Raw genomic sequence first — 23712 nt, 5'->3', positions numbered from 1 at the left:
ACATGGTTATATATATCTACCACAAATATTTGAGCTTCTTTCATTTTGTTTTTTTCTTAAAATTTCTGTTGTTATATTAAGATATCGATACCGATTACATTGATATAGTAGAGGTGCCATAGCAACTATGAACTCCGGGATGAACAAACCCGGTACAAAAAATAATACATAATCATAATAATTAGGAAGTAGAAAAAGGAGAAGAATTACGAAACCACAGCTGAAGCAGGCCTTGGAGCTTTGGGATGCTGTTCCTTGCCGAGCAAATGTTACGAATACGCTTATCAAGCTGGAGAGAAAGTCTTTCAACAGGGGTGCGGGTTCCGGTGTACAAACGTGCATTCCTCTCATGCCACAGAGAGTATATCACAGTCTGAGCTGCTAAAAGCTTTAACGTACCCAACTTCACTTCATTAGTAGGGGATTTCAGCCAAAGAAGGAAATTATCCCAAGTTCTGAAACCTGTGAAAGGCAGATGCAACTTTGCAAAGCACCATCGCCACAAGTCATAACTATATGGACATCTCAAGAAAAGATGATGCCTTGTTTCGAAATATATTTCACAAAGATAGCAAGAGTCATCCTCCACAATATATTGAGCTTCTTTCATGAAATATATATGCACGAGTTCGATGATAAATAACTCGACTTCAAAATATGAAAAAACAAAATCTGAGAGGAACGAATTGTCGTGGAAATTGATTCATATGATTTCAAAACCTAATAAATAACTCTTGCAACAAAAAATGTTTGGCCTGAAGAGCTTCGATACACACAACAACACTTAGTTAGCTCCACTACTACTATATATACTTCAAAAGCGATCAAGAGAAGATGTTGATGAATGAGTCGGGATTTCGTAAAATCTATACATAGTTGAAAGGGGTTAACTATACATACACAATGCTCTAAACACAAGAGTTGAAATCTAAAAAAGACTTAATAAGCTCACTGAAAAAAAATTATATATATATATAGTAGGACTATCTTAGTTCTATTTTTTAAGATTAAAAGAATCCAAACAACTTTAAGAGGAAAAAAATCATTAGAGCTAGTTGAAATTCAAAATATAAAGCCTTAAAAACAGTCAATTAGATTAGTTTCATATTCTCTACAAAGTCCAGAATGGTATGAACGGAAGTAAACTCATCCTCAAACTCTTCAAATCCCTTAATAAGGACTCTTTTATAAGCTTGCCTCTCGATATTGTAGAAGAATATGCAGAAAGGGTTTGATTTAACGCACATGAAATGCGAAAACACAACCTCTCCGGTACTAGTCATTCCAACAAACTTTTTATTGTAGAGTGCGGATGGCAGTATGCATATACGTTTGGACCATATATGTTTCTCACCATCTTCTAGAACCCACAACTTCAAATTCTTTTTACAAATCGATTCAATATATTGATGTGCACCTAATTTACCTTTGTAGTTGAACAAAGTTAACTCCTGATTATTAGGGTCCATGTCTCTATCTAACTCAATAAAGCTGAATTTCTCAAGCTTAAAGTCGAAGCAGACTATCATAAAACATTCATCTGAAAAATAAGCTCCGTAGTACAAAACGCCATTTATGCATATTCCACCATACTTATGATCATAGGGACGTACTACGTCTTGGATCGTCCTCCATAAAAGTACTTTTCCAGTTTCCAATGTCAAAATCTGATGAGTGTTGGGTGTTCCAAAACGTGACCAAGTCATACACAACACTTTGAACTGTTTGCTGATAGGATCAAAGCCAAAAAAGTTTTTTCCAACACCCGTCGCTTTCACAGTGGGTAAGGTTATGGACTCCCCCGTGGCGAGGTTACAAATCACCCGCGCTTTTATTTTCCAATCATGTAGGAGGACCAATCCACAGAGTACTTTAGCACTAATATCATGAGTGGATTCATATGATAAATATTTGGGAAAACACTTATAAGGGGTGGCTATAAGAGTAGAGATTTCATGTGGGTTTTGAGGTTGAGGCGAAGAGAAAACGCATAACTCTTTATTAGCTTCGAAGATAAACAAGAGACGTGGACGAGCTAAAGACTTAGTCAGGAAAAGCTCCGTAAAATCATGACTGCAAATTATGGATTCCCACAATTTGGATACGCAACGAAACCTAGCTAGAGACGTTGCAGAGACTCTAGAGAATATATCAATAAGAACATCAACTGGGATTGGGTCTGAGTATTCCCTTACTGAGTTTGAAGATTGTGTGATCGAGAACTGCTGCTCCCGATGATTTTCTTGTATTCTCATGGCAGCTGTTTCAAACCCTATTATCACGTTACAGAGCTTATGACTAAAATTAATGCAACCTGACCTTTTTATAATGCTACGGTCCTAGATTAGGCCCAATTACTTAACCATCCCATTAATCAGCAATACCAAAACAGCTTCGGTTCATATTTAAACCAAAAGTTTTATTCGGTTCATGTCAGGGACAAGGATCGATATTTTCGTATCCCAAATATTACAACTTACAAGTTACAAGTCAGCAATTTGCCAACAACTTAGTACAAACGTAAGAACAAACGTCATTTTAGTCTATCCAAATCGAAATTGAATACAAAACCACAAAGAAACTGAACAAAGCGCACAAAACATGAATAAACTTAACCTGCTACTACTTCCCATTAGTGGCCACAGTTGATAAATTGAACACTGGGAATGTGTTGGACTTTGTAGTAATCTTCCCCACCTATTACCAATCTCTCTGTCCACTCCCTCTTCATTCTTTCTATCTTCAATTCCTTCAAGGAACTTATAAATTTGAGCCCATCCGGGAGGTGTTTCAACTTTTTGCAATTGTCTATAGTCAAAGTACGAAGACATGGCATCGACCCTTCTTCTACTCTCCACTCTACCAGCTCTTTTTTATACGACATTTTGAGAGCAAGTAGCCGAGGAAATCCGCCTTTGGAACACACCATTCTCCTTCCAACAAATGCACCAGATGAAAGATATACCGATTTCAAATGAAGTAGCTTTTCTAGACTTGGCATCGGATCTTCCTCCATGCGGCATCCGATTAGCCATATGTGTGCAAGAAGGGGAGGGAATCGGTATTGATCCGGAAACCTTGGCATATGCATGGACAAGGTTAAATCCTTTAGATGAACAAAATCTAGAACGAGTTCTCTCCCATTGTCAGCCACACTGATTTTTTGGAAATCATAAAAACTAAGCGTTTCGAGATTTCTCAATTCACCGAGAGATGACAATAGAGTTTCAAAGGTACACCCGCCACTGAAAATCACACTGAGAACCATGAGCTTTTTCAAACGGAGTAGGTCCATCACGCTACTGTGTATTGTAGAGAAATTCGTCAAGGACTCCAAGTTCACTAGATCACCCAATTCCAACTTGGTTCTATTAGGCATTGAACGAGGCAAGCAAAGGTACCTCAGTTCTCGCATCTCTTTCAAAACATTTGGCACATGAACTTGTAACCGATCAACAACACCTAAGTTCAAACAGAGCAGAAGCTTTAGATTCCGTAGAGAAGAAGGTAGATGAGATACGCCAGCCTCATATAAACTCAAAAATCTCAAGTGAATGAGCTCTCCAATGCTTGATGGTAACTTCCCTCCTTCAAACTGTACGTAAGAAAGATCCAACACTCTAAGCAATGGTAAACATTGAAAACCTGAAGGGTTCCAAAAGCTTTTGTCACCTCCAAAAATCAAAACAGATCTAGCCTTTTTATTGCATTTATGTCCTAGCATAGTAAGTGCATTACCACTATGTAGCACAAGTCTGCGAGAGCTACACGGAGATTGAGCACTGGTGGTAGTAACGGTAGCTGCAGGGACTTTGACAACTTGAAGAAAGTTCTCTTCTTTGGCTTTAGATAAACATACTTCTCTCATCATGTCATGCATTTGACAATACTCTATTCTGGAACTCAAATGGCTTTCCTCAGAAACAACCATATTTCTCCTCACTAGCTCATCTAGGTAGCTCTCTCCACTATCTTGAATGTTTGATCCATCGTAACAGGACATTATTATTCCTTCTGCAACCCAGTAGTTGAACAATGTCCTATTGATCCTGTAATCTTCAGGAAAATGGGCCAAGTAAAGGAAGCAATGCTTTAACTGCATAGGCAAATCACTGAAACCAGATTTTCCTACAATCTGAGTTCCAATGTTGCTATACACTCTTTTCCATTCGAGGACTGTATGTTTCTTAGCAAGCAACCCTCCTAGCACTTTAATGGCTAACGGTAGTCCTCCGCAATATGTGACCATTTCTTTTCCCATGGCTTCATCAACCCTGAATCCTGAAAATTAAGAGAATATAATATATACTACACTTCTCAGTCTAAAAGGATTCATAAGAGAATTCACAAAGATTTTTGGTCCTAGTTTTATATATGAAAGTGTACCAGTTTCGTCTCTCCTAGGGAATACAATTCTCTCAACTAGCTTCCAACTTTCTTCCGAAGTAAGGATTCTTGGTCTAAAGGCAAAACATGTTGGATCCGCATGTAAACCAATACCTTCATTGCGGGAAGTAAGTAACATCTTCCAACCTGCAAAATATAGCGAATAAAAGGCATCTATGACCAATGTGTTACCAACCTTATTGGTGCTTTATGTATGTACAATGAGAGCTCACCTCTTTTATGGGGAAACACAGCTTTTATTCGGTCCCAGTCTTCTTCTTTCCATATATCATCGAGGACAAGCAGATATCTACCGGTTTCCAACAATTCAAAGAGTTCACCTTGGAGTGTCGATTCATCCATCCGTATAATGTCTTCATCATATGGTCTAAGACCTTGCAAGATCCTCTGCCAAACATCCCTCCGCGTAAACTGTTGAGAAATACACACCCATGAGAATCCATCAAAATGGCGTCGGACAATGTCATGATGAAACACTTGTCTAGCTAGTGTGGTTTTACCAATACCGCCCATACCAGAAACAGAAACCACTTGAATGTTATCATTCTCCACCAAATGATCAACCAATTCTTCAACACTCTGATCCAACCCCACAAGATCACTTTCGGAGTTGTTAGAAAATGTCTGCCGGATCTCCCTTTGTCTTTCTTGCAGAGACGATGAACGGCCACCACCATTGATAATATGTTGTATCCCTAAACTCTGCATTCCCACAATCACCTCAGAGATCCTCTTAGTTATACCTTCGATATCAGAAGCAAATTTCCGGCGATCTACTAAAAAACAAGCAAGTCTTCTCGCATGCTTCTTGATCCCTTTATCTTTTCCTCGAAGTTCTTCAAGAAGAAAGGATTCGATTATATCATCAGCATCAAAAACAATGTCCTTGACATCTTCCAAGAAGTTTTTCACCCTTTCACTTTCATTTTTCTTATCGTGTGCATCTTTCAACAACGACTGTAACCTTCCCAGCTGACGCTTTAGTCCATCAACTTGCTCATCTATACCATTCAATCGCGCAGATTCTCGAGTCAGAAGCTCCCAAAGCTTCTCAACTCCAAATGATACAACTGCCTCAGCCATACTACAACAAAGTACAAAAGACAGATCAAAGCAAGACAAGCAGAAAGAAAATATATATATACAGTATATGTGATACTAATACAATAACGAAGATTGACCACCGGTTGCGCCTTCTTTGAAAGACGAGAGACCAATTTTTCAATGTCAAAGTCAACCTTATCCAGCTACCAATCCATTGGCTGAGGGTAGTCCACTGTACTCAGTTATGAAAAATGATTCTGCCACCTGTGATTTGTCATTCAAATCAAGTAGAAGATATTTTATTAAAACTTATTCTTTAACTCAGCATCAGGACAGTAAAGCTCCTTTGAGGTCCCCATAACTTCCTCGAATCAGTACATGTAAAAGCATCAATTATAAAGACTTTGCTGATCTAACTATCACTGTCGGTTAATTGAATTCCCATAGTGGAGCTAATGAGTAATTCATTTACCTTAAATCAAAACCACATGGAGCTAATTTGCCATTCTGGCTTGTGGAGTCTAGTGGAACTTTCAACTTGGTGTTGTTCCCATGTGCCCTGCAGGCTGCAAGCAATATGATAATCACAATTCACAACTTATCAACTAAGTTATCCTTCAAATGCCATCTAAGCCGAATAAATGTTAATTTGGTTTCAATTAGTTATACTTCTTAGAAATCGAAAAATTTAAACCTGAATCCAAATGAATTGGAAAGGCGGAAAAAACAAACTGACACAAAGATTACTTTGAAAATTAAAGATCCATTGGAATCAAAACTTAAACAAAAATCATATAAACCGATTCAAAGTCAATCTGAGTTTACATGGTTCCTGTTACCAAATTGGCAATACCGTAAACCACACTGGTTTAAATAAGCATTCCATAAAAAGCTAAATGGTTAATCCATACAACATCTCTAGCTTAATGTATTGAAAGAGTTTCTATTCACCTTCCATTGCTCGAACTCAATGGAGCTTAACAAGAAGGAGCTTGCGTTCTTATGACCACCACCTCCAAATCTCTGAGAAACCGGTGTTGTGTCTTCTTCTGCAACACTCCTCAAACTAATTTTCAGTTTGTTCTCATCCTCAAGCTCAGGAACTCTGTAAACAACAGCTCCAATACCTCGAAATTTCAGATTTTTACTCTTCTCTGCCAGTTGATTCCCTAATTCGCTTCTGAGCTCTGCAATCTCATCTGCATTTACAGCTAAACACCGTCCAAACCCTTCGTCACCTCCAAGAACAATCTCATACGACTGTTCCAACGCCTCGTGAATCAGTTTATGTTTCTTAGACAAACTCTGTTTCCCTCTGTTGATCACAGTTTCATGGTCCAATGAGAGTAGCTGCTGAAACAACGATTGGTTCAGATTGAAGTCGTACTCGATCTTCAAGTCCAAGATTCCACTGTTGAATGCTTTGCTCTCTGGTAATTCCCACTTCCATATATCAGCGTCTTCAATATACTCGAAAACACGTCTCATTCTCTTGAAATCATTCATCTCCTTGCAACTTCCTCTGCATTCTTCAATCAGCTTCTGAGTAAAATAGTCGAACGCAATGGTGGCACCACTTCTCCCTATATCCAAAACACTAGTAACGTTCTTGCAAGTGGAAGAGACATCACCTAAGCTCTCAATAGCGGTTTTATGGTGATCGAGGATCACGACATTGTCTACTTCAGGAGAGAGCTGGTGAACGAAGCCAGGAGGTCCAGTGAAATCAAGAAGATAGCAATGGCTGATTTCTTGAAGTGGAAGTTGGCTGATTGTGATTGGAGAGTAGACTGTGTTGGGGAAGAACAGTGAAGGGATCGAATTTGCTGAGAAGTAGAGATGAGCGGCTAAAGCGGCGAAAACACCGTCATGGCAAGGATAATGGTAAAGTACAGCCATCTTCTTCTGCACCATCTTCACTCCAAGGTTCATTTTCTGAAAACCAAATTTTATGTTGTGAGAAGGAAAAAAAATCAAAACTTTAATACACAGAGCTGATTCCAAGATGAGTTAAAATACAAGAGCCTGAAGATAAAATGATAAAGGCTCTCACCAAAACTTAAGAATCGGAATTGCCGAAGAAAAAACCAAAATTTAGACCTTTGAAACTAAAAAGAAGAACAACAACTTGGTCGAAGCAAATTTAGGGCTCTTGGAGGTGTAAATGACGAAATTATCCTTAATTACATTGTTTGTTTTATCATAAGTTTAAATACATTTTTTGGGTTATAAACTTTATCACAAGTTTAGTCACAGTTGGTTATTATGCAATAATGTAGTTCCATCCTTCTTATACAACTTACAAGGTTAGACTCAATGTGTGTATTAGCTGACCTTTTCTCAAAGTAAAAATAGTAACCAAAATTACATTGGTATAGTGAACCAAAAAAAGAAAACCAATGTTATTTTGGAGGAGATTGTGGTGGAAAGAACATAGTGTAACCCAAATTATCATTACATGTCTCTGGTGCCATGAAATTTTTGTTATGGTCGGAATGTTAAAACAGGATACACACCTTTTAATACTTACAAAGGAAGGTTTGCCAAAGATACTTTCAAAATCCTCAAGACCGTTATATAGCCACAATGTCTACAAATCTAAATCGTCTATCTATACTTTATGATTTATGTATAAAAGGTCTATTTGTATACTTCGCAAGTGTTTTGATAGTTATTCACTCAAGCCAGCCTTCGCATGCTGGAGGTAACAGCAGTTATTAACTTTTTCTGCAACCATTATCACCACCTTTGCCGACACCGCTATTACCACTGCCGCCTCCACCATCACAGTCGTCACAGCTACCCTCCACACAAAAAAAAATTATTATTACAAACGACACAGGGAAAACAGTACAGGCTATGAAGTTAGTTATCTATGTATCCATGATCTCTCTCCTCCAATAAAGTATAAATCTCCAAAACCACGTTTTCCTTCTTAACCAATTGGTAAAATTATGTTATTTTTTCAATCAACTCCAAGAAGGGAAGTCATACCTCAATGCTTGGTTCAGTGAATGGAATAAATCCTCTGCACCACCACTTTGCAGGCTACCGAGAAGAGGTAAGAGCTTTAATTAGGAGCACTAAGCACATTCTTCCGTTATCTAAATTGAAGTGAGCCCATGTGGTAACTATTCACCTGTATTACCAGAGAGCTTTGCAATTCTATCGTCTATTTTTTCCTTGTCCTGTATTACTAAACCAAGACAGCAACATTAAATTGCACGACAAGTGACCTAGCATTACGGCATTGCTGATAAAGGACCAACTTCCTTTACTCTGTTCAACAAGAAATCAATAGAATCTGATATAACAGGTTCTTTGCACATTGTAGGTATTACAACTGACCACACATCTGCATCATCAGCATTTCCTTTATGCAAGCTACTGATAACTTTACTCAGAATCTCCAACTTTCCACTCTCACATAGCTGCTGCAGATACCTTTCTAGCCTATCCCTGCGAGGCTTGTAGCCTTTAAATAGCATTTCGTCTAAGACAACCGCTGCTTCTTCGAATTGTAAAGCTTCGCACAGCCCATCGAAAACTATTCTATAAGATAAGGTATCAGGACTGCAACCTCTTCTGGGCATATCTTCAAACAAGTAAGTTGCCTCTTCCCATTTTTGGATTCTAAACAAGACACCAAGTATCATATTGTAGCTTATAACATCTGGTTTCAAGCCTTTTTCTACCATATCATCCAAAACTCGATAAGCTGATTCGGAATCATTCTCAACACAGAACCCGTGAATCAGTACATTGTAAGTCACTGTGTCGGGTTTGCATCCTTTTTCACTCATTTCTTCCAATATACTCGACACCTCATTCGACCTTCCAGCTTTTATAACTGAGCTAATCAACGTAGAGTAAATAGCTGAGTCTACTTTGATCTTTCCTTCATACGCCTCATCCTTAAGCTGAAACGCAAAACTCAATTCACCAATTTGACAAAGCGCTTTGATCACCGACGCATAAATGTGAACCGTGGGACATACTCCATACACTTTCAACATATCTTGCTTCATCTTCAATGCTTCCTTCACCCTCGAATTCTTGCACAACCCGTGAATCAGCGTCCCAAAGGTTACACCAGTGGGCTTGACCTTTTTCTTGACCATTTCATCGAATAGCTTCAAGGCATCATCAAAACACCCGCTCTGAGAACATCCATGGATCAGTATATTATAAGTACAAGCGTCTGGCTTACCAAACTCATCAATACCAGAAAGAAGCTCCCTCATTTTGTCGAACTCTCCACACTTCGAAAGCACATTCAACAGAGAGTTCACGGATTTCATAGTACGTTTGCAACGGTATTGAGGCATTTCGTCGAACATGTGGAGCGCACGACTGGGTAATCTCCCACGGCCGAAAAAATTGATCACGTTGCAAAAAAGAATCTCCGTTGGAACGACCCGAGTATCGGTTTTGAGCTGTAGAAGCACCTGATCTAGCTCGTCAAACATCTTAGAGCCACCAAGTTTCGTGATGATGAGATCGTAGCAAAGAATAGAGTATCTAAAGGGTCTTTTTGGGTTCGTTGATTCAGGATCAGGGTTTCGGAAAAGCTTAACGGCGGCGGAAGGATCATTCTCGCGGCGGAGGAGAGAGGCGAGCCTGAATGAAGAGACAGATTTCACGGCGGACATGGGTTTAGTCAAAGTCTCTCAAGTGATACAGATTTCACAGTGAATAACATGGTGTATCCGGTTTAGTCAGCGTATCCGGTTTAGTGTACTTGTAGACTGTCAGAGAGAGAGACGTGTGTCCTAATTAAAAGATCTGTCACATATTTATACATCACAGCTGTGTCATTTTAACCAAAAATATCACTCCTTCCGTCTTCTAGATTTCGCACGTTCGAATTATTTAGTTTTTCTCTCCAGACTTCCCAAAAAAACACATCTCATCCTTTCTCTCTCCTCTTTCTCTCTCTCTCTATTTCCAGATCGAAAACTTCTCTCTCTCCTTCTTCGCAAATGCCTTTGTCACGGTCCCTCCTTTCGCGGAGAATCTCGAACTCGTTCAGGGATCGTCAGGGAGAGACGGCACCGGAACCTGATTCGATCCCGCCGCCGTCGGACATGGCTGGGTCGTCGTGGTCGGCGATGCTCCCTGAGTTGCTGGGCGAGATCATTCGCCGCGTGGAGGAGACTGAGGACCGTTGGCCTCAACGTCGTGATGTAGTCACTTGCGCCTGCGTTTCGAAGAAATGGAGAGAAATCACTCTGGATTTTGCTAGATCGCCTCTTAACTCCGGCAAAATCACTTTCCCTTCTTGCCTTAAATTGGTAAGGGTTTCTTTTTTTTTGTGTGTGATTACCATTTTCTTGGTGACACCTTTTGATTTCTACGAATTGGGTTTTCGTATTCTCTGATTTTAGAAATCGATTTTGATGTAATTAAAAGCTCTACTTGTGAAACTATTACTCCCTGTTGTTTTGTTCTCTTTAATGGTGTTTTTGTTCGTTTGCTCTAGCTCTTAATATGCCTTGATAGATGCTTTTTTGATTATGTTTACATTTGAGTCTTTAATTTGTGGGTTTGCTTTTCTTAAGAGAGCAATTTTGGAAAAATGGCATGAGATTTGAGATTTTATAGTTTCTTGTGAGATGCAGCCAGGTCCTCGAGACTTTTCGAATCAGTGCTTGATAAAGAGGAACAAGAAGACATCAACTTTTTACTTGTATCTTGCTCTAACTCCATGTAAGTAATTTCCCAAAGAAAAAAAAAATATTACTTTTCCTTAGTATGATTCTTATTGTTGAAACCGGTTGATTCAGTCAATATTGGAAAACTATATGTGGCATGAAAAGTCTAGGTATGTTTTAAGTGTGAAAACGATTGGAATTAGTGACTTCTTAGGCGGACAATGTAAGTTGTCTCAGTCATTCGCCACATATGGAATGCCTTGAGTGGTCATTTAAAAGAACTTACCAACCAATTGCCATAAATAAAGTGTTGACTTTCTTGTTGACCTGGCTGATGATGAAGAATAGTCCGAGGTTCAGTCTTATATAGGAGTTGACCTGAGATGCAATTTGCAAGGCTTCACTGAATAATATTTTGAGTTATATTTTTAGTTAAGAGCAGATTGCTTTTTGTTGTTTTGGAACAAGTTCAAGTAATTTTTTATTATACTTCATTAAATTATCCGTCAAGATTCTTTCTTGGCTTCAAAATGTTGGTTATAATTGGGCTAGATTATCTTTCCATCTTTGCTCTTGTCTAGCAAAAGGGTCTTTCTCTGCATTTATTAATTTTCTTTAGTATTCTCTGTTTACCAGCATTCACTGATAAAGGAAAGTTTCTTCTGGCGGCACGAAGGTTCAGGACTGGTGCTTACACTGAGTACATCGTTTCACTCGACGCTGATGATTTCTCTCAGGGAAGTAATGCCTACGTTGGAAAATTAAGGTATCATCAATCAACCTGAATATCCTTGGCAGTCATTTAATCTATAAAGCAAGATCAACTTTTCTGAAGTTCAGAATTTGTTTTTGCCACCCGTGGAACTGAAATCTTGTGTCTCTTAAACCAAAATTGACTTCTCAGAAGTTTCAAATTTTGTTTTTCCACCCTTGGAACTGAAATCTTGAGTCTCTTTAAGGAGTTTGGTGTTTTTTATGCTTCGAATATGATGAGTGGCCTGAAATTTAAGGTACATTCTTTTTTTGGGAAACTTCTGCAGATCAGATTTTCTTGGGACAAACTTTACAGTATACGATAGCCAACCGCCACATAACGGAGCGAAGCCTTCAAACGGTAAAGCCAGTCGCAGATTTGCATCGAAGCAGATAAGCCCTCAAGTTCCAGCAGGCAACTTTGAGGTCGGTCATGTTTCTTATAAATTCAACCTCTTGAAATCAAGAGGTCCAAGAAGAATGGTAAGCACACTCCGATGCCCATCCTCATCGTTGTCATCATCATCATCATCGGCTGGACTCTGTTTGGACCAAAAGCCATGTGATGTAACCAAAATAATGAAAAAACACAACAAGGATGGTTCCAGCTTCACAATACTAAAGAACAAAGCTCCGCGATGGCACGAGCACTTGCAATGCTGGTGTCTAAACTTCCATGGACGAGTAACCGTTGCGTCAGTGAAGAACTTCCAGCTGGTTGCGACAGTGGACCAAAGTCAACCGAGCGGTAAAGGAGATGAAGAAACAGTTCTTCTACAGTTTGGTAAAGTGGGAGATGACACTTTCACTATGGATTATAGACAGCCTCTCTCTGCATTTCAGGCTTTTGCTATCTGTCTCACAAGTTTCGGCACTAAACTTGCCTGCGAGTGAGTGATAAAACCCAGCAAAAGGCAACACACGTAAAAAAAAAAAGTATTTAAAAAAAAAAGCGAAGGTCTCTGCAGAATGTTGTAATGTTTTTGTTGTAATCATGTTGTAAGTGTAAACGCAAGGTATGTGGAAGGAGAAGCACATAAATTATTACTTATGTAATAAACAAAACTGTAATTTGTAAACCCAAAATCAAAAGTGTATCTCTTAAATATTAATGTGCTTTTTGTTATCATTATCGCAGTTGTTTTCTCTGTTCAAAGCTACAACTAACAACGAACGAATAATGCTTCTATAGAACAAAGTGTCCTTTGTTTTCTCGTACTCTTTTTTTTCTTGATAATTCCTTTGTAGTTAAGAGTAGTTTTCTAATTAATGTTCGGTTGAAAAGAAAAATAAGAATTGGAACTTCTTGACGTAGACATGTTTTGTTTGGAATTTGAGCATGTTCGATCGTCTCGTGGTTGACTAAGTTGATCTAGTTTTTGCGTCAACTCTATGTGGCAGTATCTACTTAATCTATGCAACTTGGCTAAAGAGTGTTTCATTTCCAGTAAGTTTGGGAATCGACATTCTTGTCACTTGTGATATGACAATTAGGCTCATTTTGGTCAACTAATTGAGTTCATACAAGTATCAGGACCTCGGCATGCAAGTAGCTCTTTTCCAAGAAACAACAAAAGCAAAGGACTATTTCAAGCAATAATAATGTTCTTTTTCTTGGTTTTTTGTTGTTGTTAAGAATACTGATTTTTATGAATAAAAATTGCAATAGTTATATTATCTAATTTTATACACACGTTTTTCATAAATAATTATCATAATGTTACAACAAATATAAATTTTTCCTTTTATAGTTTGATAAAAAAAATCTTACTATTATTATCTAATGATGAATTTATAAAACGATTTGTTTTTATCTAAAATAAAAAATATTCAACGGATGCAGGTTTCAACACTATTGTCACTTTGATGCAAAAACACTAACATAAATTGGGAAGAGAGTTCCAAAGCTGGATGTCTTAATTAAGTTTGCAGAGTGCAAAGGGTTTCTTGGGTGAAAAGGGATTGTTTTGTTCCTTCTGATATCTTAGCTAACAATTAATCATTTATTTTTCATTCATGGGTTCCTCTTGTATTATCAAATGCGGATCATAGCGACTTTACAAGCAATCTAATATAATAGTACGTATGAAGGAGAAAAAAAAGAAACACTAACATAAAATAAGTCATGGACTATATAATTAAATCGAAGTCATTATTATTTAATCTCATAGAATCATATGATCATATATAGTTTCTATGTAGATTTCCACAAATACAGGTGATCGTCTTATTATTCATTGGTCATAGTTTTAATTTATACATTGCTCATATATATACATCATCTCTAACTGCATGCAGTCTTGAGGGATTCCTCCGATAGGATCAAAGTTTCTACACTTGAACATATCAATGGAATTGACTCCAACAAATAAGACAACAGTTACGAGGATCGTCAAGACCAAACATACTGCAAATCCTTTCGATGTAGCCATCTCATATATTTACTTTTTTATATCTTTATAATTTTATATATTTTCTTTTCGGTTATATGTTCGTTTGTTTACAAACTGGATCCCTCCTTCCTTATAGTAACTAAGCTTACTATTAATGGTATGGAACACAGTACTTTCTTATGCGTTGGTCTTAATTAAGGATAGATTAGTAATAAGGGTTGCTCTTTGTTTTTCCAAATTTACCGTTTGGAATTCATTTTTTAAACTAGGCTCTTATTTTCACAGCTGACCATCACAACTTTTATTTTAACTCCATCGCCACATTGTTATGATAATCAATCACGTGAAGGCTCATTAGAAAAGAATGAAGGATATCTAGAGAAAAGAAAAGCTTAAAATCCAAGATATACAATAGTCTTAGAAAAGATTTAATGTGCTCAAAAGCTTTAAAAAACGTACGGCATTAATCACGATACTCTCCCAAGCTATAGTAAACTCAAGTACTCAACTATACATCTTTTAGTTGAGTCGGAAGTATGTCATAAGGCACCACGAGTCACGACTCACGACGTACCATGCAAATAATATTGCTTCCGTGAAGAAGCATCCCACTACCACTTCATCAAAGTGTCTTAAAGGGTGCCGTCAAACTAACAATAAGTACAAAAAAAAGTTTTCACACTTTGTCCTTTCTCCCCAAAACTCAAATTCTTCTTCTTCCTGATAATGGACTTTAATTATCATCTTATACGTCAACCAAATTATCAGCTAACCATTATCATCCCTATTCCCTTATAGTCAGTTTTTATCATTATAATTCAGCATTATTCTTACAAAAAATAAAGTATCAAGCATTAATTATAGTTTCTATAATACTAAAAGTAAACTATCTTGATAAGCTTGCTAAAGAGTGTACGTAAGCCGTGTTTATAATTCCCATTTCAGAAAATGTAAATTCAAACACGCAAACAAAATGTGCTATATAGATTCATTGTATATATACATGCATGCATGATGCGTTTCCAACTGTAATCGAAGCTTCTTATTCATATATATTTGATAGAATTAAGGCTTTAATTTGGATGCATGGCAGCAGTTTCTTAATTATTGGTTTTTAGTTTTTGGACTTTTTTTTTATTGTTTTTTAGTATTTGGTTTTGGTTTTCTTTCTGTGAATAAAATTAGTTTTTATCATGTTCCGAAGACATCAATATCTTAAAAAGATAAGTATATTCCAAAGGAATTTTATGTGATGGTGAAAACCAAACAAAATATATGTAAGTATCCGCATAAATGAATAAATTATGCAATAGATTAAAGAAAAGTGAATACCTAATTAATATTCGAGCAAATTAGACTATCTTATCACTCATGCCGGTTCGAGTGTTGACTTAATTAGGTGGATAGAGAGACATACCAAATTATTCGAATATTCCAATAGCACATAGGAAGAAAGATCCAAATTTCTTTGAATAATTGAAGTCGACCGGCACAAAATATATATACATATATTCATAATGTGACGCCACAAGCCATGTACGACTTTGTCACTTAGCATAATAAGCAAACAATAATTAGACTAATTAAGAGTAATTAGAATACTATAATGAACATGGCATGATCTAGCTAGTGATCGCATCACAGACATAAAGCTTTTTTACTTAAAAACTTTTTCGTCGTTCACAAGAGTATTATTATCATTCATCTTTTTATTTGGTCAAATCATTACATGACACGAATGTATGAAGGTTATAGCTTTCATGACACCAAAAAAAAAAAAATCATCTACTATGTTAATAATAAAATCAGCTATGTGAAATAAAGTAATGGGATTACGGATTTAAGTTTTATATTCAATCGCTATCTTCGATTTTTAAGAAAGCCAGTAATGTTAACAAATTGAAAGTAAATAGATTGGTCGGTTAAATACTTAAATCCACAAAAAGAAAAAAGAAAGAAAGAAATTGTCAACTTGATCACAAAAAGTGCCAATTAGGTTCAAAGTTCAGAGATTTCATCAATCTCTGTGCATGACACATGCGCTTCTCTACACTCACTCGCGTGAATTTGAGATAGAACAATTCCTTTTCTTTTCTCTATCTTTTTGATAATTTTAGAAAAAGTATATTGTATAGAATACTAATCCTGAATCATGATCCGCATTGGAAAATGGAAACTAAACCAACATAAATAATCTCATCGGTAATTTGCAACACTTTAAAAATGCAATTTTACGTAAATATTATTTTTGTTAACTACGAGTATAAAATTTTACTCTCTCCATTTTAGAATAGATGATTTTTTAAGCAAAATGTACATAAATTAAAAGTCTAAATGATTACGGCTGTAGATTTTTTTAATTGTAAATTCATTTCTTGTAGCTGTAGATTTTATTGTTATAGTGTTTTGGCTATAAAAACTCAAATTTTGAAAAGCTGAAAAATATGTGTTTTAAGAAAATATGCTTTGTACCGCCAAAAATATTATGAAAATATTATGGTTGTGAATCAAAAAAGTAAATCAAAATTTTCTAAACGATTAAAAATTTTGATTGCTTTAGATTTAGTGTTGTACACCAAAATTTGATTGTGGAAAGATTCTAAAGACACAACCAATTAAAGCCTAACAAATCACTGAATTTTTGCTTACTTTTAAATAAAAACATCATTTAATGCTTATATAAGTATAATTCAACCAATAAAATTTAATTTGTATAATATAAATTGTTAAAACTAATAAAATTCTAATTAACTTTGTATAGATTTGTGAAAAAACCATTTAGTTTGGAAAAATATTAAGGTTAAAAAATTATATATCGTAGAACAGAGAGAGTATAAAACAAATACGAATGTGGTAATTTCCAAAATGTGATTAGGTGAAGTCTCATATTTTTTTATCACTTATTCATTAGAATTGAATATTCTATTTTTAGAAACTATTTCAATGAATTTAAGAAAAAGAATACGAATTAAAAATTCAACTATAAGACGAACATCAAATAAAAAGATAGGAAACCATATACAATATTAATGTTTTCGACTAGAATACAATATTATATTTTTGTATATAAATAAATAAAAAGTAAAAACTACTTCAAAGTTCAAACTGCATAAACAAATATATTAAAAATAAGGAAAAAGAATATAGAAAAAGGTTAAAAAAAAAAAAATCAAGTAGAAGCGAGGAGCATCACATAGAAATAAAATAATGGATAGGAATCATCATGATCACTCTCTCTATATAAACGTAAGCAGAGTATCTCGTTTTGCATATATCTCTGAAATCTGAATCTGACTGACTGACTTCACAAAGGGCACTCCTTTTTTTCTGCTCTAAACTGGTTAGCTTCTCAACACTCTCTCACACTTGTTAGATTCCCTCCGCACAATCTGCAACTTTTTCTCATCTGGGTCTGTCTCTATTGACTCTAAAGTTTCGATTTTTATTTGTTTGTCTCCGATTTCATTGGCGTAATCTCTCAGTCAAATTTTGTCTACAGATCGACCTTTTGACTTTTGATTTGATTTTTTCTTCCTTTTGTTTGTTCTCTTCTTTCAGAGTGAAGTCGGTGAAAAAGAAATGGCGAATCGGAAGTTAGAGAAGATGGCATCGATTGATGTTCATCTTCGTCAACTGGTTCCTGGTAAAGTCAGTGAAGACGACAAGCTTGTTGAGTATGATGCTTTGCTATTAGATCGATTTCTCGATATTCTCCAGGATTTGCACGGTGAAGATCTCCGTGAAACTGTACGTTTTCTTCTCGATTTTGGACTTGACCCATTTGCTTAGAAGATCCTGTGATATCTTTTGATAAAGGTTTTAGCTTTTTGATTCGATCATGGGTTGATTAGGGCTTTGAACGAAGAGAAAGATTTAAACTTTTTGTCAGTTTAGAGATTTGTAGTTTCATGTGCTCTGCAATTGACCTTTTGGAATGAAAGATTTAAACTTTTGCTGGCTAAGTTTGATCTTATTGTCTGTTGTGTTTGTTGTGTATAGGTGCAAGAGCTTTATGAGCATTCTGCAGAATATGAAGGGAAACATGAACCCAAGAAGCTAGAGGAGCTAGGGAATGTTCTGACGAGCTTAGATCCAGGAGACTCCATTGTTATCTCTAAAGCTTTCTCTCACATGCTTAACTTAGCCAATTTGGCTGAGGAAGTGCAGATTGCTTATCGTCGTAGGGTCAAGAAGCTGAAGAAAGGTGACTTTGTTGATGAGAGCTCTGCCACTACTGAATCTGATCTTGAAGAAACTTTCAAAAAGCTTGTTGGAGATCTGAATAAGTCTCCTGAAGAGATCTTTGACGCTCTGAAGAATCAGACTGTGGATTTGGTTTTGACTGCTCATCCTACTCAGTCTGTGAGAAGATCATTGCTTCAGAAACATGGGAGGTTAGTTCATTTAGACCAAATCGGGCCTTTTTTGGATTAAAGCTTTGATTTTAAAGTCATCTTCTTTATGCGTTTTTTTTTCTCAGGATAAGAGACTGTCTAGCGCAACTATATGCTAAGGATATTACTCCTGATGACAAGCAAGAGCTTGATGAGGCTCTACAGAGAGAGGTAAAAGAGCTTCTTCCTATTTACTTGATTTGAATTCATTTCTCAAATGTAACGGAAACATTTTGCGAATTTTTTAGATTCAAGCAGCATTCCGAACAGATGAAATCAAAAGAACACCACCTACTCCTCAAGATGAGATGAGAGCAGGAATGAGTTATTTCCATGAAACTATCTGGAAAGGTGTTCCTAAGTTTCTGCGCCGTGTAGACACAGCTTTGAAAAACATAGGGATCGAAGAACGTGTTCCATATAATGCTCCATTGATTCAATTCTCTTCGTGGATGGGTGGTGATCGTGACGGTACATTTCTATAAGTCCTTCTCGCATACCTCTCTTATTTCCCCCCCTCTCTAAATGGCTCACAATGTATATGTGTTTGCAGGTAACCCCAGGGTTACACCTGAAGTCACTAGAGATGTTTGCTTGTTAGCTAGAATGATGGCTGCTACTATGTACTTTAACCAAATCGAAGATCTTATGTTTGAGGTTTGATCCGGAGATTTTTTTTCAGCTTTGTCTCCTCATCTTCTTTGTGTATATGTCATTGTATCCCCATTTCATTTTTACTGCTTCTTTTGTAGATGTCTATGTGGCGTTGCAATGACGAGCTGCGTGTGCGAGCTGATGAAGTTCACGCAAATTCGAGGAAAGATGCTGCAAAACATTACATAGGTAAGAAAGGGAACCGGTTTTATGCCTAAGCTGTGTGTCCAGAACCAATTTAATTTGGAACCTTTCATTCATTGTCTTGATTGCAGAATTCTGGAAGTCAATTCCTACAACTGAGCCATACCGTGTGATTCTTGGCGATGTAAGGGACAAGCTTTATCACACACGTGAACGCGCGCATCAATTGCTCAGCAATGGCCACTCTGATGTCCCCGAAGAGGCTACTTTCGTTAATTTGGAACAGGTATCTTTGCAATTAGAATCCTTTGACTCTCTGTTATGATTTGGTACTAAACCGCTCTCTCGTGCTATTTATGTAGTTCTTGGAACCTCTTGAGCTCTGTTATCGATCTCTGTGTTCATGTGGTGACCGTCCAATAGCAGATGGAAGCCTTCTTGATTTCTTGAGGCAAGTCTCAACCTTTGGGCTCTCTCTTGTGAGACTTGACATAAGGCAAGAATCTGACCGCCACACCGATGTATTGGATGCCATCACCACACATTTAGATATCGGATCCTACAGAGACTGGTCTGAAGAACGCCGCCAAGAATGGCTTTTATCTGAGCTAAGTGGCAAACGTCCGCTTTTCGGTTCTGATCTTCCTAAAACTGAAGAAATCGCTGATGTTCTCGACACGTTTCATGTCATATCCGAGCTACCAGCAGACAGCTTCGGTGCTTACATTATCTCTATGGCAACTGCACCTTCTGATGTATTAGCTGTTGAGCTTTTACAGCGTGAATGCCGTGTTAAACAGCCTTTGAGAGTTGTTCCGCTCTTTGAGAAGCTAGCGGATCTTGAAGCAGCTCCTGCAGCAGTTGCTAGGCTCTTTTCTGTTGACTGGTATAAGAACCGGATAAACGGTAAGCAAGAGGTTATGATTGGTTATTCGGATTCAGGGAAAGACGCTGGACGTTTGTCCGCTGCTTGGCAGTTATACAAAGCTCAAGAAGAGCTTGTGAAGGTTGCTAAAGAGTATGGTGTGAAGCTAACAATGTTTCATGGTCGTGGTGGCACGGTTGGAAGAGGAGGCGGACCAACCCATCTTGCTATTTTGTCTCAGCCTCCGGATACTATTAACGGTTCATTCCGTGTCACGGTTCAAGGTGAAGTCATCGAGCAATCGTTTGGTGAAGAGCATTTATGCTTTAGAACGCTTCAGCGTTTCACCGCTGCTACACTCGAGCACGGTATGTGTCCTCCAATTTCGCCTAAACTGGAATGGCGCGCTTTGCTCGATGAGATGGCAGTTGTTGCGACCGAGGAGTATCGTTCTGTTGTGTTTCAAGAACCTCGGTTTGTCGAGTACTTCCGCCTCGTAAGTATTTAATTCACTCAGAATCTTTTAACTTTCTTACCCCACAGAGTCCCAAAACTCACGGAATCTTAAAATCGGTTGCAGGCTACACCAGAACTGGAGTATGGTCGTATGAACATCGGAAGCAGACCTGCTAAGCGGAAACCAAGCGGTGGGATTGAATCCCTTCGTGCGATTCCGTGGATCTTTGCTTGGACTCAGACAAGATTCCATCTTCCTGTATGGCTTGGATTCGGATCAGCGATTAGGCACGTGATCGAAAAGGATGTCAAGAACCTCCATATGCTCCAGGATATGTACAAACACTGGCCTTTCTTTAGAGTCACGATTGATCTAATTGAAATGGTGTTCGCTAAAGGAGATCCAGGTATTGCTGCTTTGTACGATAAGCTTCTTGTTTCGGAAGAACTATGGCCTTTTGGTGAGAAACTCAGGGCTAATTTCGAAGAAACCAAGAAACTCGTCCTGCAGGTAAAAAAGTCATGAATTTTCTTTCTTCTTTACTTAATTTTACAAATTGTCTGAGTCGCTATTGCTGTCTGCAGACTGCTGGACACAAAGATCTTCTGGAAGGAGATCCTTACTTGAAACAGAGACTGAGACTTCGTAATTCTTACATAACGACCCTCAATGTATGCCAAGCTTACACATTGAAGAGAATCCGTGATCCGAGTTACCATGTGACACTGCGACCTCACATATCCAAGGAGATTGCGGAATCGAGCAAACCAGCACAAGAACTCATAGAGCTAAACCCGACGAGCGAGTACGCGCCTGGACTTGAAGATACACTCATCTTGACCATGAAGGGTATTGCTGCTGGTCTTCAGAACACTGGTTAGAGTTCCCATGTTCAAAGAGATGCTGAAACCAACTTCGAATTCCTCAGCCGCCTCCTCTTTCTCGCCAGTCAAGTCTCTCTCCTTTTTTTATAACCTACGGATTTGAAAAATAATAAATTCAGACGGTTGGGAATCTGGTTTATTTTATGTATCCATCCACCGTCAAAAATGTTGTTGAGTTTCGTGTAAGAATCCATGGAGATCATGAACACATGCTCTGTTTTTTTTTTAATTTATCAAGTTTAAATAAAACAGAACAGGAGAATCTCTTCTTGTTTGTTTGTCTCTTTACTTAATCACCTTCCCCTATATACATATGGATTCTTTAATTGGTTAAAATTAAAGATGATCATCAAATCTAGTAGACTGAGCCCAAAATAAAAACCTCGGTTAGGGTCTGGCCTTATCCGGTTAAAGTTCTTGATAAAACAAATGCTACTTCAGTTTGGCCTTATCTCCGGTTACAGTTTTTGTTTCCACGTCCCTATGATAATCATATCTGTGTGTGCACTACAACAACACACACATGTTGTCTTTCCTCAGCATGGTAATGGTATATGGTGGTCCCGAAAAAACGGCAGACATGTTTTGCGAAAAGAGGACGTTGAAGAAGGAAAAAATGGTGAGCAGAAAAACGACACGGTGTGTAAGTCTTTTAGATAGAAACGGCTTGCATTTTGAGTTACTCTTCCCCGTAACGCCCCAACGGCTCTCTCTCAATGAGAATTTATAGCGTACATGTACGGTGTACCGGTTTTTTTCACCAACGTACTTTATTATCTTTTTTTATAATAAAGTACGTTTTTTTTTTTCTCTTTCAGTTTTAATTTCACTCTCTCTCTCTCTCTCAGGGGTCAAAAATAGGTCAGAGTAATAAGTCGGTGAACGTTCATCACGCGCCTTCCCAGAAAAAAAATCATTTTATTATTATTATCACTCAAACTCAAAGTCTCAAATAGCTAAAAGCCGAAGACTAGCCCTGGGCGTTCGGATTTTCGGATCGGATCGGTTCGGATTTTTTCGGATTCGGATCGGTTTTCAAATTTTATTACAAATCCGAGTTTAAACCGAATCATATTTCGGATCGGTTTCGGATTCGGATTCTACACTATAAATTCGAAACTTACACTCTAAATCCGAACAATCCGACGTAAAAAAGAGGTTTGAGCGTTGAAGTACAAAAACATAGAGATTATATGTATACTATGTGATGTATTAGACCATGTGTATTCGGGTTAGCAGATAACCGATCGGATTTCGGTTCGGATCGGTTTAAATCCGAAATCCGAATCATGTTCAACATAAAATCCGATCGGTTTTTACATAGTAACCGAAACCGATTCAAATCGGATTTTTCGGATCGGTTCGGATCGGTTTTTTCGGATCCGGATTATATGCCCAGGGCTACCGAAGACGACCAAACATGTATTATCCACAAAATATAATAAAAAAAGAAAAAGAGAGAGGTAAACTGAAAAAAAAGGTGTCAAACAACCAGAAATTAAAGGGCACCGACTTCAGCAGGCGCAGAATAGCACCGGCTAACGAACTATTCAAGAAGAGTTCATTACTTTTTAATTACTTTATTTTAATCTTTATTTTTTTATTTTTTTTGGGCGTTTTGTTATTATTATTTTCCTTTTAAAAAGCGTTTTATTATTTAAAAATTTATTAAACAATAGGAAAGAAGTTATATAATGGCATGCGAACGAATACTATTTGGTTCCTTTTTCTATTTTTTAATCAATTAACAAATAAGTAGAAAGCATTAACAAACCATCGCTTTCATTACACAAAATCATATCAAAAATCTGTAATTAAATCCGAATCCCCATTTTTTGTTTATGTCAACGACTATAGTATTTAAATCCAATTTTTAAATCAATCACCTAAACCCTTTTTCTAAACACTCTTCAATATAAAGAAAATAAAAACAGGTAAATATTTCAGTAAACTCATCTCTTTTCACAGCACTTTTTTAGATGAAATTATGTATGATTTTGGTATTGAAGTGTATTCAAATAAACTTAGTTGAATCTATGAAAATATATAACTTTTTATTGATG

General features: G+C 37.2%; 6 protein-coding genes across 11 annotated transcripts; 2 read left to right on the top strand and 4 right to left on the bottom strand.

Annotated features, from left to right (window-relative positions):
* Positions 1 to 1091: 1091 nt before the first annotated feature.
* Positions 1092 to 2255, bottom strand: LOC111832452 (putative F-box protein At1g53360). Its single transcript, XM_023788786.1, has one exon. The coding sequence runs from the start codon at positions 2253 to 2255 to the stop codon at positions 1092 to 1094; it is 1164 nt and encodes a 387-aa protein (XP_023644554.1).
* A 186-nt stretch (positions 2256 to 2441) lies between these two features.
* Positions 2442 to 6019, bottom strand: LOC17897270 (probable disease resistance RPP8-like protein 2). 5 transcript variants are annotated; one of them, XM_023777132.1, is made up of 5 exons: positions 5924 to 6019; positions 4620 to 5715; positions 4387 to 4533; positions 3739 to 4281; positions 2442 to 3645 (listed from the first exon to the last, which is right to left on the bottom strand). In XM_023777132.1, the coding sequence occupies exons 2-5, from the start codon at positions 5488 to 5490 to the stop codon at positions 2633 to 2635; spliced, it is 2574 nt and encodes an 857-aa protein (XP_023632900.1). In that variant the 5' UTR covers positions 5491 to 5715; positions 5924 to 6019; the 3' UTR covers positions 2442 to 2632. The 5 variants fall into 5 exon arrangements, with proteins under 5 accessions (XP_023632900.1, XP_006303146.1, XP_023632901.1 ...); XM_023777135.1 differs by having other exon boundaries at positions 3511 to 3595; XM_006303084.2 differs by having other exon boundaries at positions 2442 to 4281.
* Positions 6020 to 6217: 198 nt separating this feature from the next.
* LOC17900874 lies at positions 6218 to 7547 on the bottom strand. Its single transcript, XM_006305973.2, has 2 exons — positions 7505 to 7547; positions 6218 to 7386 (listed from the first exon to the last, which is right to left on the bottom strand). Exon 2 carries the CDS (start codon positions 7381 to 7383, stop codon positions 6370 to 6372), a length of 1014 nt encoding a protein of 337 aa, XP_006306035.2. The 5' UTR covers positions 7384 to 7386; positions 7505 to 7547; the 3' UTR covers positions 6218 to 6369.
* Positions 7548 to 7949: 402 nt separating this feature from the next.
* LOC17900030 (putative pentatricopeptide repeat-containing protein At1g53330) lies at positions 7950 to 10125 on the bottom strand. The gene is made up of 2 exons (XM_006307361.2): positions 8446 to 10125; positions 7950 to 8250 (listed from the first exon to the last, which is right to left on the bottom strand). Exon 1 carries the CDS (start codon positions 10101 to 10103, stop codon positions 8694 to 8696), a length of 1410 nt encoding a protein of 469 aa, XP_006307423.1. The 5' UTR covers positions 10104 to 10125; the 3' UTR covers positions 7950 to 8250; positions 8446 to 8693.
* A 222-nt stretch (positions 10126 to 10347) lies between these two features.
* On the top strand, positions 10348 to 12990 carry LOC17896835 (tubby-like F-box protein 7). The gene is made up of 4 exons (XM_006307563.2): positions 10348 to 10745; positions 11073 to 11160; positions 11742 to 11871; positions 12146 to 12990. Exons 1-4 carry the CDS (start codon positions 10434 to 10436, stop codon positions 12750 to 12752), a joined length of 1137 nt encoding a protein of 378 aa, XP_006307625.2. The 5' UTR covers positions 10348 to 10433; the 3' UTR covers positions 12753 to 12990.
* Positions 12991 to 17482: 4492 nt separating this feature from the next.
* LOC17898308 (phosphoenolpyruvate carboxylase 1) lies at positions 17483 to 21923 on the top strand. 2 transcript variants are annotated; one of them, XM_006306617.2, is made up of 11 exons: positions 17483 to 17591; positions 17810 to 17998; positions 18251 to 18645; positions 18732 to 18816; positions 18894 to 19116; positions 19199 to 19302; positions 19398 to 19488; positions 19575 to 19729; positions 19806 to 20804; positions 20889 to 21275; positions 21350 to 21923. In XM_006306617.2, exons 2-11 carry the CDS (start codon positions 17831 to 17833, stop codon positions 21644 to 21646), a joined length of 2904 nt encoding a protein of 967 aa, XP_006306679.1. In that variant the 5' UTR covers positions 17483 to 17591; positions 17810 to 17830; the 3' UTR covers positions 21647 to 21923. The 2 variants fall into 2 exon arrangements, with proteins under 2 accessions (XP_006306679.1, XP_006306678.2); XM_006306616.2 differs by having other exon boundaries at positions 17551 to 17661.
* Positions 21924 to 23712: the final 1789 nt, after the last annotated feature.

The sequence above is a fragment of the Capsella rubella genome, unplaced genomic scaffold (genome assembly GCF_000375325.1).
Source record: "Capsella rubella cultivar Monte Gargano unplaced genomic scaffold, Caprub1_0 scaffold_1, whole genome shotgun sequence".
Classification (NCBI taxonomy): Eukaryota; Viridiplantae; Streptophyta; class Magnoliopsida; order Brassicales; family Brassicaceae; genus Capsella; species Capsella rubella.
This window is presented reverse-complemented; position numbering and strand designations above follow the sequence as displayed.

What these genes read in the sequence shown, in the direction of transcription:
- LOC111832452 (XM_023788786.1), bottom strand. Translation starts at nt 2,255, where the DNA reads ATGAGAATACAAGAAAATCATCGGGAGCAGCAGTTCTCGATCACACAA.
- LOC17900874 (XM_006305973.2), bottom strand. Translation starts at nt 7,383, where the DNA reads ATGAACCTTGGAGTGAAGATGGTGCAGAAGAAGATGGCTGTACTTTAC.
- LOC17900030 (XM_006307361.2), bottom strand. Translation starts at nt 10,103, where the DNA reads ATGTCCGCCGTGAAATCTGTCTCTTCATTCAGGCTCGCCTCTCTCCTC.
- LOC17897270 (XM_006303084.2), bottom strand. Translation starts at nt 5,490, where the DNA reads ATGGCTGAGGCAGTTGTATCATTTGGAGTTGAGAAGCTTTGGGAGCTT. An exon ending in TGTGTTTCCCCATAAAAGAG is followed by an intron (nt 4,534 to 4,619) that starts GTGAGCTCTCAT and finishes TATATTTTGCAG; the next exon opens with GTTGGAAGATGTTACTTACT. An exon ending in CCCTAGGAGAGACGAAACTG is followed by an intron (nt 4,282 to 4,386) that starts GTACACTTTCAT and finishes CTTAATTTTCAG; the next exon opens with GATTCAGGGTTGATGAAGCC.
- LOC17896835 (XM_006307563.2), top strand. Translation starts at nt 10,434, where the DNA reads ATGCCTTTGTCACGGTCCCTCCTTTCGCGGAGAATCTCGAACTCGTTC. An exon ending in TCCCTTCTTGCCTTAAATTG is followed by an intron (nt 10,746 to 11,072) that starts GTAAGGGTTTCT and finishes TGTGAGATGCAG; the next exon opens with CCAGGTCCTCGAGACTTTTC. An exon ending in GCCTACGTTGGAAAATTAAG is followed by an intron (nt 11,872 to 12,145) that starts GTATCATCAATC and finishes AAACTTCTGCAG; the next exon opens with ATCAGATTTTCTTGGGACAA.
- LOC17898308 (XM_006306617.2), top strand. Translation starts at nt 17,831, where the DNA reads ATGGCGAATCGGAAGTTAGAGAAGATGGCATCGATTGATGTTCATCTT. An exon ending in TTGCTTCAGAAACATGGGAG is followed by an intron (nt 18,646 to 18,731) that starts GTTAGTTCATTT and finishes TTTTTTTCTCAG; the next exon opens with GATAAGAGACTGTCTAGCGC. An exon ending in ATGAGGCTCTACAGAGAGAG is followed by an intron (nt 18,817 to 18,893) that starts GTAAAAGAGCTT and finishes CGAATTTTTTAG; the next exon opens with ATTCAAGCAGCATTCCGAAC.